The sequence below is a fragment of the Nannobrachium achirus genome, assembly GCF_963921795.1.
Source record: "Nannobrachium achirus genome assembly, chromosome: 16".
Lineage (NCBI taxonomy): Eukaryota > Metazoa > Chordata > Actinopteri > Myctophiformes > Myctophidae > Nannobrachium > Nannobrachium achirus.
In genome coordinates, this window is record NC_137823.1 from 16,157,422 (window position 1) to 16,169,940 (window position 12,519).

Here is a 12,519-nt window from a genome sequence, read left to right on the forward strand (position 1 = left end):
TATATATATATATATATATATATATACAGTCAGCTTGCCGAGGCAGACACATGGATATGACATATTTAGCATTTTTAGCTCCCAAAAGCTTAGAAAATGTCCCTGGAAACCTAGACAAATGCTTTCACCAGCATGCTTTGCAAACAGGTTTATGGTGCCTGTCCCCTGATTGGCCCAAAGCTAGACCACTAACCCAAGTATATGGGGGTTACCACTAACCCCAAAAATGGGTCACCTCCAGAGAAATAGTACCTTACTCGAACAACCCTGGAATTGGGTCCAAATAATAGCACGATAACCCAGCAAATGGTTATTGCCCTGAAAAATAACTAAGAAATGTAACTCAACAGCAACGACCCAGAAATTGGGTTATAGAAATAACCCCTGAGTTTTTAGAGTGCCGTGTAAAACGTACTTTTTACACCACTGATACCATGCACTTCTCGTCCACCCCATCCCCCCTTACCCTTTATCCTCTATTCATCTATCTGAATAGAGGGGGGGGAACCACTGCTCAGTTCACACGGGTGTGATTTTTCACTTGTGAACAAGCTTTTAAAATTAAAAGGTTTTGCCTGGGACGTATCAAAATAAAATAAAATTAAATAAAAATTCTCTTTTTATTTACGCTTCTGTCATTCCATTGTTGAGCCCACTTGCCACTTGTCCACTTGCTACTTGCTGCCTTTGAGCAGTGTTCGCAAGTAACCCTTAACCTTCCGCACCGCACACACAAACGTGCGTACACACATGCACAAGAGCGAGCGAGCGCTCGCGCACACAATTTTACAATTTAGGCATTTGGCAGACGCTCTTAAGTTTGGGGGCCAGGAGGGCAAAGAGTCTAGGACGAGTGGATCATTGTCCTGGGTCACATTGGACACACCTTTATTTGCTAGTGTGTCTTCTCTTGCTGTTGGGTTAGTCATGGCTGCCAGTTCCCACCTGATGTCATGTGTTAGTTCTGACTGCTCCAGGTTGTACTGAATAACTGCTAGCTTGCATAACGTCTTGAGACTAGGACTCAAATCTAAGATGTACAGTTTATCAGGTGACATTTCAGCTCCAAAGAGGATGATACGATCTCCCACCATGCAACAGCACATAAAACTCATCCCTGAACACGGGCCTGTTCCCTTGGGCTGAACCTTCATCCAGCAGAAGGTTTCTGGATTGTATTTCCACAGATCATTGAAGTACTGGTCAGAGTACCAGCCACCATATATGTACAGCTCTCCATTGTAGGCAAAGGCTGAATGATCCAGGCGTCGTTCTGGAAGAAGGTTTGCAGAAGGTGTTCTCCGCCAGCAGTTGGTCTCTGTGTCAAACACTCTGGTGTTATGGTATATCCACTGGTCCCCAATGCTCCCGGACACAAACATCTTTGTTCCGATGATGGTGGCAGAGTGCCATGTTGAAGCAGCTGGAGGAGTGCCTCTGGTTGTAATTAAAGACCAGAACATTGTGATGGTGTCCAACTTGTAGATGTCATTGTGTCTATCAGCTTTGTTGTTGTATCCTCCGTAGATATACATGACCTTCCCCAAGACACAGGCTGAGTGGTAGCACCTTTCCTCTGGAACTGGACCAGAAACCCTGGGTTTGAACCATGTGTGGGTGTTGATATCAAATGCATAAAGGACATTGCAGCAATCCCATGTGGGAGCACACTCTCCTCCCCAGATGTAGCTGATATCTTCTATCAACACAGCTGTGTGGCCACGGCGCTTGGATGGAACCTCAAGGTGACGCTCTCCTCTTCCTGTTGTCACTGGAGGCAACGACATCCAGCGCAAAGACACTGTGTTGAAGATGTACACATCGATCTGTCTGCTGTCATTCCTGTTGCCGTACCCTCCAAAGGAGTACAGCTTGTTGTCCACGGCAACGGCAGCATGATAACAGGTTAAATGCGGTGCTTCGTTGAGATGAACGGTCCATTGAAACATTTCACACTCCTGCAGAACTGCTGATCAAAAAGGATTAACTCAGCCTTGCTCCAGTTACTAAAAACCCTAAAATAGAATAGAATGCAGTTCCAATGTGTGTGCCAAGTGCCAACACTTATATGAGAACATCGACACAAACGTCATGGAAAGTTTAGCCAACCAATGAAGCCGATGCCTATTGTTCTCCCATGGTGAACCTGGATGGTGTCCATGTATAGATACCATCACATTCCCTCAGATCATCGATGATACACTCTGAGGTAATAGTCGATCATTCGGTTGGTTCTCGTCGAGATACACATGCACATGCACATGCACATTCACAGTTGCACACGCACGCGCGCGCGCGCGCGCGCACGCACGCACGCACGCACACTAGGGTGGATCTTAAATTACCTTTTTTAGATTTTCTTGAGTCTCACCCCCCAATTATGTTCCAATGTACAAAAAACTGCTTTGGTTAAAATTTGGTTGAATTTCAAGCATATTTAGAGGTAGCTCAATCAAGTCAAAGATTGTACATTTTATTGGTCAAAATCGAATTGCACTGCAGGCACATTTAAGTTGTACATTACACATTATTCTTATACTAAGCACAGAAATTATATTTTTTTAAGCTTACAAATCTAAACACAAATCTGATTACATGTTTGTCATATGTCAAACCAGAATTAATGTATTGTAGGAAATAGCAAAGCAAAGAATGACAAATTGCTATTTTTCATTTAACGTGCACAATGACATGTCTTTATTGCACACTCTTCAATCATACTCACAACACACAACAAGCACACAGCCCCACTTCCTTGTTTACCCCCAAAACCCTCGAAAGTCACTGCAGTATGTAATAGTAGTTCAGTAGTTACTGATCAATTAAAGTTTGTTTACGGCTATCGGGATACTTGTGCCGATGGTTCTGCACAATTTGCAGCAAGTATTGGAGTTGGGACTCTAGTAATGAGACCACAATATTCTTGTATTAGCAACCCCACTCTCTGCATGATCATTGACAACATTCATGGCCTTCACTACAGCCAGAGCTTCTTGGTAGTCCACCCTGGGCTCCCACTCATCGGGATCAACGTCAAGGAAGTCATCTGGGAGATCCATCATTTTGAAAAGCACCTTGGATTTGGGAGACACACAATCTTCAATGTTCTTCCTTGCAATTGTTCCAAGGTCAACAGTAATTCTCTTCATATGCCCCTGTTCACCATAAGTGATTGGAAAACCTTTGAGAAGCAGCTTTAGACACCTCAGCATTTATTGATGAACCGGATACCTCGCTGCTCAAGGTATCCGGTTCAGAGCTCCAGGAGCTACCCATCATGCCCGTTGGATGGCAAAGGTTATTTATTGTTTGAAGATTTGGATGTTTCATGGCCAATTCAAACTGACCCTCAGGGAAGAAAAAGCATGCATGGATTTGTGCATTTTTGCAGTTTGCATTTATGTGAAGGCATGGATGATGGCACCTGTTGCTGTCAGCGCTCCACTAAATGACTTGGCGGCTGTTAAAATCGTTGCTGGAATATTCATTAATAAATGCTGAGGTGTCTAAAGCTGCTTCTCAAAAGTTTTCCAATCACTTATGGTATTTGGCTCCAGAGATCGTCAGACTTGCATTGTTTGACAGTCAAGTGAGCGCGCAAACGAAGAGGCTGATGGTGAGAGCCATGAAAGATGGAAATGAAGATGATGAACAGGGGCATATGAAGAGAATTACTGTTGACCTTGGAACAATTGCAAGGAAGAACATTGAAGATTTTGTGTCCAAGGTGCTTTTCAAAATGATGGATCTCCCAGATGACTTCCTTGACGTTGATCCCGATGAGTGGGAGCCCAGGGTGGACTACCAAGAAGCTCTGGCTGTAGTGAAGGCCATGAATGTTGTCAATGATCATGCAGAGAGTGGGGTTGCCCTAATACAAGAATATTGTGGTCTCATTACTTGAGTCCCAACTCCAATACTTGCTGCAAATTGTGCAGAACCATCGGCACAAGTATCCCGATAGCCGTAAACAAACTTTAATTGATCAGTAACTACTGAATTACTATTAAATACTGCAGTGACTTTCAGGGGTTTTGGGGGTAAACAAGGAAGTGGGGCTGTGTGCTTGTTGTGTGTTGTGAGTATGATTGAAGAGTGTGCAATAAAGACATGTCATTGTGCACATTAAATGAAAAATAGCAAATTGTCATTCTTTGCTTTGCTATTTCCTACAATACATTAATTCTGGTTTGACATATGACAAACATGTAATCAGATTTGTGTTTAGATTTGTAAACTTAAAAAATATAATTTCTGTGCTTAGTATAAGAATAATGTGTAATGTATAACTTAAATGTGCCTGCAGTGCAATTCGATTTTGACCAATAAAATGTACAATCTTTGACTTGATTGAGCTACCTCTAAATATGCTTGAAATTCAACCAAATTTTAACCAATGCAGTTTTTTGTACATTGGAACATAATTGGGGGGTGAGACTCAAGAAAATCTAAAAAAGGTAATTTAAGATCCACCCTAACGCACACACACACACACACACACACACACACACACACACACACACACACACACACACACACACACACACACACACACACACACACACACACACACACAGTTGTCTCAGTCACTTCCTCCCCATCATTCTAGTTTTAACTACCTGTATAACAACCTTAATGGGCTTCATGGAGTGTGTGTGTGTGTGGGTTGGGGGGGGGGGGGTTATTGGAGCGCGCTCAGTACAGTACTGAGTACAGTAATAAGCCCCCACTAAACGGCTCCATGGACACTAATGGGATTCACTGACGCACACTTCCTACTCCTCCATAAGCTGCGTGCGTGCGTGCGTGCGTGCGTGCGTGCGTGCGTGCGTGCGTGCGTGCGTGGGTGCATGCGTTGCGTGCGTGTCCACATGCATAATGCACATGTGTTTGTACTGTACCAGTGTTGTCATGTAGATATGTTCGTATATAGGTGATATAATCTGCCAGTATACATCTCGAACCCCCCCCCCCCCACACACACACACACACACACACACACCAAAGGTACAAGTTATATGACGCGTCTCACTCTCTCTCTCTCTCTCTCTCTCTCATACACACACACACACACACACACACACACACACACACACACACACACACACACACACACACACACACACACACACACAGGACCCTGAAATGAACTGCTACACACACACACACACACACACACACACACACACACACACACACACACACACACACACACACACGCACACACACACACACACACACACCATCGCTCACTTCAAACTTGGTTGGATTTCTAACTTCACTGGAGTATACAGTATCTACAGGTAGATTGGGGGGGGGATTACATCTCCACGCTGGCCTTGGAACACCTCGGATTCCCACAGTATGAAGAGGCTAATGAGGCCCTGGGAGAGATGGAAGTCTGGAGCTGTTAGCCCCGCGACCCGACTCTGGATAAACAGGATGAAGATGGATGGATGGGTGGCACATTATCTGCAATGGCAGGGACATGCTGGGCCCCTGATTCAGCCCGGGAAAAAGAGTTGGAGAGGCCCTCATTGCGCGCTATAGAGAGAGATCTCTCTCTATAGCGCTGCTGCTACTCAAAGATTTGCCATTTCAGATCATGACAAGTGACAAGCCAGTGGGCCAATTACTGTACGTGACTTATATTTTGTCGTTGTCGGGTGGAAACCTTGTATGTCCAAAATTCATCATTTTAAAAATGATTTAAACCAGTGAAAACAGCCGATCTACAAGCACACAACGCCTCGCGGTATGAGGCGTTGTGTGCTTTTCCCAATGGCCAGCACGTCCCTGGTTGGAGGTGGACTCCATACTCTTCCATTGAGAAATGAAGACCCCCCCCCCCCCCCCCCCCCGTGTGTGGGTATAGGAAAACTAGTGGTTGACAAGTAAAAATGAAATTTAGCATGTTCTTTAGACCGATGCTAGGTTCATTTGTTGACCGGTCATCCAATCCATAAGTTTCCAACCATCGTGCGCTGTGCAGAAGGTGCGCCGGCGTCGCAGCCGAGTGCGATCTACAAGCTCACAATCGTTGCAACTGCGGTGCGACGTGAGCTTGTATGTCAGCTGTTCTCCGGATGCGTCCCACACATAATTCTGCAGTAAATTCCCACAGAAACAGGTGGATACTTTGTATAGTTTCAATGTACAGATAATATTTTTTAGATATCATATTGTTTAGACTGATGCTAGGTTCTTGGTTTTTCTAGATTGCTGAGGCACTACACTGCCCTACAAAGCCAAAATGCAGTAACTACGTTTTTGGGCACACCAAGTTAACGTATTTGTGTATCCCAAAGGTCAAATTAGCCTTTGTGATTTTGGGGGCTACACAACTACCTCAAGAACAGATTTACAATCAGTGTAATATCACTTACCGGTATATGTTGATATCTCATTTGGCGGACCAGTTGGAACACTTCTAAACAAAGTTGTCAGTACATTTTCTGTTCGTAGTTACTGCACACGTTGCTTGATGTATGTGATTACTTGCTTATACTGTAAGTCGCTCTGGATGTAAGAGCATCTGCTAAATGCCTAAATTGTAAATTATAAGCAGTACTGCCTGAAGGCCAAGGAGCAATATCTCCCCTCGGACAAGAAGCGGGTGTTCTTTCTGTCTCATGGCCCAACTGGTTAGACCTCCTGTCTCGTGCGTGGGGCAGGGAGACCGTAGGCTTTGAACGAATGACTGGAAGGAACGTAAATCATATACAGTAGATTGCAGTTTTTAAAATCATATTTATAACCCTCAGAGCCCTCTGTGGCCTACAGTACTTGTTCCCATACAGTAGGTGTTCCCCTGACAGACGTAATTTAAAACGCAACGCATTCTCCTTTCATTCCTACGCAAACCACAACAAAAGCTACCAATCGAGCAGCGCAGCATTCAGTCAGCAAAGTCTCCCTGCCTCCACCACTTAAAACCTATCTAGTATATACTTAGTCCACCCAAGTCCCTCAGGGCTCTATACTTGGTCCGCCACTTTTGTCCCCGGTGCACGCAATCTCCAGCCCGAAAATCACGCAATCTTCCCCCCGAAAATAGCCGACCTGAGACCTCACAACGTGTCGCTACACACGTGAGAGCTCGTAGATCGGCTATTTTCACTGAATGTTTGCCTGTAGAATATACTGTATACGATAGGGTTCATACATTATGTTAAATGGACCATTTAACCCATTAGGACCTGGGGCCGATTCTACAAATGCATTCTTCTAAATCGGTAGTTCTCACGCTCCAAAAATATCTGATCTACAAGCTCTCGGAGGGACACGCTGTGAGCTTGTATATCTGCTATTTGGACCACAAGGTCATGGATTCGATCCCAGGCACCGCCTAGCGTATGAGTAACATGACTTGGGTGCAGCAAGTCGTGCATGTCGGCAAGTACTGGGAGCTGATGTAGGGGTAGGTGTGGTGCTCCACCTCAGCAATCCATCTCCCAGGTTACTGGCTGATACAGACAATAAGCCACTCCCAACTTACTCGCATGCAACTAACAGCTCAACTTAATACTGTGAGTGTATAGTGCTATTAGAGTGATGGAAAAAGTGTTCGTATTTTTTACTCAAGTAAAATGATCAATACTGCAATATAGAAATACGCTGTTACAAGTAAAAGTCCGGAATTCATAATGCACTTGAGTATAAGTATGAAAGTATTGGCATCAAAATGTATGTACTAGAACAAAAAACTTCACATGGATGCACCTGGCTCGTATCATCAGTGATGTAGCCTGAACTCATCGGGGTTTCGGGTCTCGCATCATCATACATCCTCACCCAGGTGACCCAGCCGGGGTTGATCCAAGTCCCAACTAACGTCCCATAGCTACCCACGGTCAGTCCTATTAGGGAAAGACAGGGCCACACCCCGCTGCTCCGGAACTACTCTGCCGAGACCGGGAGAGGCAATCTGGCGTGTGGAAGGACTAGGCTCTGTGGGTGTACTCCTGGCCGGGCTCCTCCTGCTCTCACCAGGTCCACGACCTGTGCGTCGCACCAGACTCCCAGTACCAGACATTTCATTCACTGGCCCTGACTGGCCCTCCTAAAGGCCTCACCGTGGGTTTGTTGGGCTTCTTCCTCACGGAAGACACAGGCTGGGACGCTAACCAATACTGCTCCCGGGTGCCGTCTACTATTCCGGCTTACTTAAAGTACCAAAAATAAAAGTACAAAATGTTTGAAAATAGCAGATCTACAAGCTCAAGATCGCGTTGGAAACTTTTAGATCAGCTATTTTCAAATAGCTTTGGTAAGTAACTTACTAACTTATAACTAAAGTTTTCAAATAAATGTAGTGGAGTAAAAGTACGATATTTGGATACGAGATGTAGTGGAGTAGAAGTACAAGCATAGAAAATTGGAAATACTCAAGTAAAGTACAAATATGCAGCATGTCCCACGTCACAAGTTCAATATAAGTACAGTACAGTACTATAGGGTTGAAATGGTTGATGTACGTGTTGTAATATCGTCATTGTCGGGTGAAAACCTTGTATGTCCAAAAGCGCTTGTTTTGTATTTATCGTTTAAAAATGATCTAAACTAGTGAAAACAGCCGATCTACAAGCACACAACGCCTCGCACCGCCTATTTTTGTGCGACGGCCTTGTCTGATGAAGCAGGGCTTTACTTCGCGAAACACATTTGAAACTTGGAGATACAAGGTTTCCACCCGACAACGACGATATGCTAAATCTTCAAAGTAGCTATGGTAAACGAATCAAGTCAATACAAATGCCACATTCTACTTTTACGTAGGCTACAGTAGCTACTTAGTAAATGTAGTTTAGTTACTTTACGCCACTGCTTTTAACCCAATGCATGTTCCATTGGCTAGCTGACAACTGTGTTGCATCAAAGCGTGTTGCATCAGTGTCTGTTTGGGCGCCTTTCTGTTTTTATTTCTTCAATCAGACATTGACCTTTTACTGAGGACAACACAGCAGTTGCAATAAACAGGAAGTGAGGCCTGTGGTTCTCTGTGACTTTACTTCCTGTAAGATACTGTGGTTTGAAAGTGTCAAAAAAAATTACTATTGCCACATCACTGCTGGTAAACACACACACACGCACACACACGCACGCACACACGCACACACACACTCACACACACACACACACACACACACACACACACACACACACACACACACACACGCACACACACGCGCGCACACACACACACACACACACACACACACACACACACACACACACACACACACGCACACACACACACACCAAGTGTGTAATGTTACTGTTTGGCTCCAAGTAGAGTGGATTTTTTGCATTTTCAATATGCGATGACAATAAATAAAATGTAAATAATCTTGTAGATAGTTACAGTGTGCACACACTAAAAACGGCTGGGTTGAAAATAACCCGATCTGGGTTGTATTATAACCCACCCCTGGGTAACTATTGGACCTACCCAACAGTAGTAAATCTTACACAGCAAAATGGGTAGGTCCTTTCTACCCAGCACCGTAGTAAGATATTCTACCACATCTGGGTAGAATTTTTTACTCACTCTGGGTCAACCACTATTATTTAGTATATATTTTATCCACATGTGGGAAGTATATTTTACTCATCGTAAATGACCATGCTAATTTTATTTAACATTAACATAAGATAAGATTTGTTTCAGGGTTTTTTTCTCAGATAATTTGTTCCAAGTATAGCAATATCAACAAAAAGATACATAATTGTAAATTATGCAACAATGTTGGAAAGCTATAATCAGATAAGTTTGAAGTAAATCAACATTTATCATGCGCTCGTCTCTTTCAGAACAATAGGGGGAGGGAGCTCAAGCATAAGCTAGCAGCCTAGCAGTTACGGTTAGGGTTTTGGCTCAACAACTGACAAATGAAATTCTGACATATGACAGCCAGCTTGCCAAGGCAGACACATGGATATGATACATTTAGCATTTTTAGCTACCAAAAGCTTAGAAAATATCCCTGAAAACCTAGAGAAATGCTTTTCCCAGCATGCTTTGCATACCAGGTGACCAGCTTAAGTTTAAAACTACCCATACTGAGTAAAACAATTTTACTCCGCAGCTGGGTAATGTATGAGCTGTACAAAACAACCCATTATACAAACACCATTATAATAACCCATAATGGGTAAAACATTTTTTACTCAGATTTTGGGTAGATGAATCTACCCAGCAGTTTTTAGTGTGCATGCAATGCTTGATTTCTATTAAACATTTTTGCATGTCTAAAGTCTATTTTACACTTTTCAATGTATTTTTCTTTTGATTAATATATCATGTATTCATTGTGTTCCTGAACGCTGGTATTGCCAAGGATTTGAACTCGGGTGATAGTCCAACATCTTAACCACTATACAAAGGGATATCCCTGTGGACAGAGGGAGATACTAGACTTTTGATGACATCAGGCTGAGGCAGTGAGTCACTCTGACAGTGTAAACATTGCATATATTTACGCTCTCCTGTCTAAGTAGCCTAATAACTTCAAAATTGACCCCTGAACAGTAGTCTACTGTTGAGTTTGTTGCAGCAATAGCGCCATCTCCTGGCTATACCGGACAGCAACAACCTTATAACACCATGCAAGGCCAACATTGATTGGCACAGTGGAGGGTGGTCTGAAGTAACTATGTACATTTACTACTATTTACTATAATTACTGTAGGCCTACTTAAGTAGCCTACAATGTTGAGGTATTTGTACTTTACTTGAGTATTTCCAATTTCCAATACTTGCACTGCAAATATTGTAATTTTACTCCACTACATTTATTTAAACACTTAATTACTAGGCTACTAGTTACTTTGTAGATGTTGATTATTATTGCAACACCACTGTGCCAGTGACCACCTGGCACACTGCATGGCATAAGTGTGAGGTTTTCTCTTTTATGAAATGTTTAAGGTAGTCAATAAAATCAAGTCCCTGTCTGCAAATTACATCCTGCACATGATTCTACATTCATTAAAGGAAAAATAGGCAAGCTTGTGTGTACACAAAAACATTCCCCCCTCCATATGACAGGCATCAAACAGGTAGTTGTCTTTGATGCTTTCATTGATTAGAGAGATCACTAACGAGGTCTTTACACTTTTATGGCCCAATCAATTAACTTAGTGCACAACACCTTTGAAGTTCAAAGGGAGCAATTAAGAGCTCTGGCTGAGCTCCCCCTGACAAAAACGTCCCTCCACTGTTTCTGTTGACATTTAATGTCAACATAAAGAGTGGAACAGAACAGAAATACAGCCAGGGGATGTGTCTTTCTGCAAGGAAACACCCCAGCACAATAATATAGTTACTGATGAAGGAAAATGACTGCTAAAAATGTATATAGGCTACACATACAGTATATTTTTTAATAGTCTTAAAGTTACCTATATTTCCTTTAAAACTCCTAACTCTGACTGGGGAGGAAAACTGGGAGATATAGGTTAGGTTATTGCTCCAATGATCCTATATGAAAGAAAATGTTTCTAAAGAACAATAAGATAGAAATATGAAGAAGATTCTCGACTCGCAAGTAAATAAAGAAGTAGTGAAAATAGCAGATCTACATAGCCAACAGGTATGTGCTCTCTCTCTCTGCTCTCTCTTTGGGGTCTTGAGCTAAAAAGTTTGGGAACCACGTACTGCCCACTAGGCGGCACTCTTTTCACACTAGTTATGCTCTCTCTCTCTCTCTCTCTCTCTCTCTCTCTCTCTCTCTCTCTCTCTCTCTCTCTCTCTCTCTCTCTCTCTCTCTCTGCCTCTCTACCTCTCTCTACCAGACTGTAATGTCAGTAGTTCATTAGCACAGATGTGGTTTCCCACACTATGATGACAGCTCCCTGCTGCCTGTCTCTATCTATGTCAACATAACGTGCATTTCATATGAGCTTAATCCTCACGTGTTTGGATATCTCAGTGCATTCCTCAAGGACTGCATTGTATTACAACTGACTAGTGTTTATGAAAACTCTTAATTTCAAGGACCCCTATTACTCTGAGAGTGCAGTGGTGGGGGGAAAATAATACTCACATTTCTCACTTAAAGGGGCACTCCACCACTTTTCAACCTATGTTCATATAATTGGTCCTCACTCAAAAATAGCTTTTCTTTTTTTTTTTTTCTTTTTTTCTCAGAGGAGGGCTGTGGGCTGGTCAGAAACCCATAGTCTTGTGACATCATCGATTACCAATCCAGCTTATAGAAACTGCAGGCTTTCTATTCCTGAAAAGTTGCAATTTTAAAGTGGAAGCCATTGTTCTCGCGATATTAAAAATCTAAATATTTTTTTCAAAAATATTGATTAAATTTTTTTTTTGGAAAATGATGATGTCACAAGACTATGGATTCTGAACTTCCCACAGCTCTCCTAGGAGACTTGGACTGAGTAGAAAAAAATGGTGATATTTTATCATGAACATTAGTGAGGACCTATTATATGAAGACAGGTTGAAAAGTGGTGAACTACTCCTTTAAGTAAAAGTATCAATACTGCAATGTTGCA

At 42.8% G+C, this 12,519-nt stretch overlaps 1 protein-coding gene across 1 annotated transcript; it reads right to left on the reverse strand.

Annotated features, from left to right (window-relative positions):
• Positions 1–476: 476 nt before the first annotated feature.
• Positions 477–1,949, reverse strand: LOC308300830 (kelch domain-containing protein 3-like; the record flags this gene model as incomplete). Its single annotated transcript, XM_080744728.1, has 2 exons — positions 477–488; positions 1,149–1,949. 2 exons carry the CDS (start codon positions 1,947–1,949, stop codon positions 477–479), a joined length of 813 nt encoding a protein of 270 aa, XP_080600854.1.
• Positions 1,950–12,519: the final 10,570 nt, after the last annotated feature.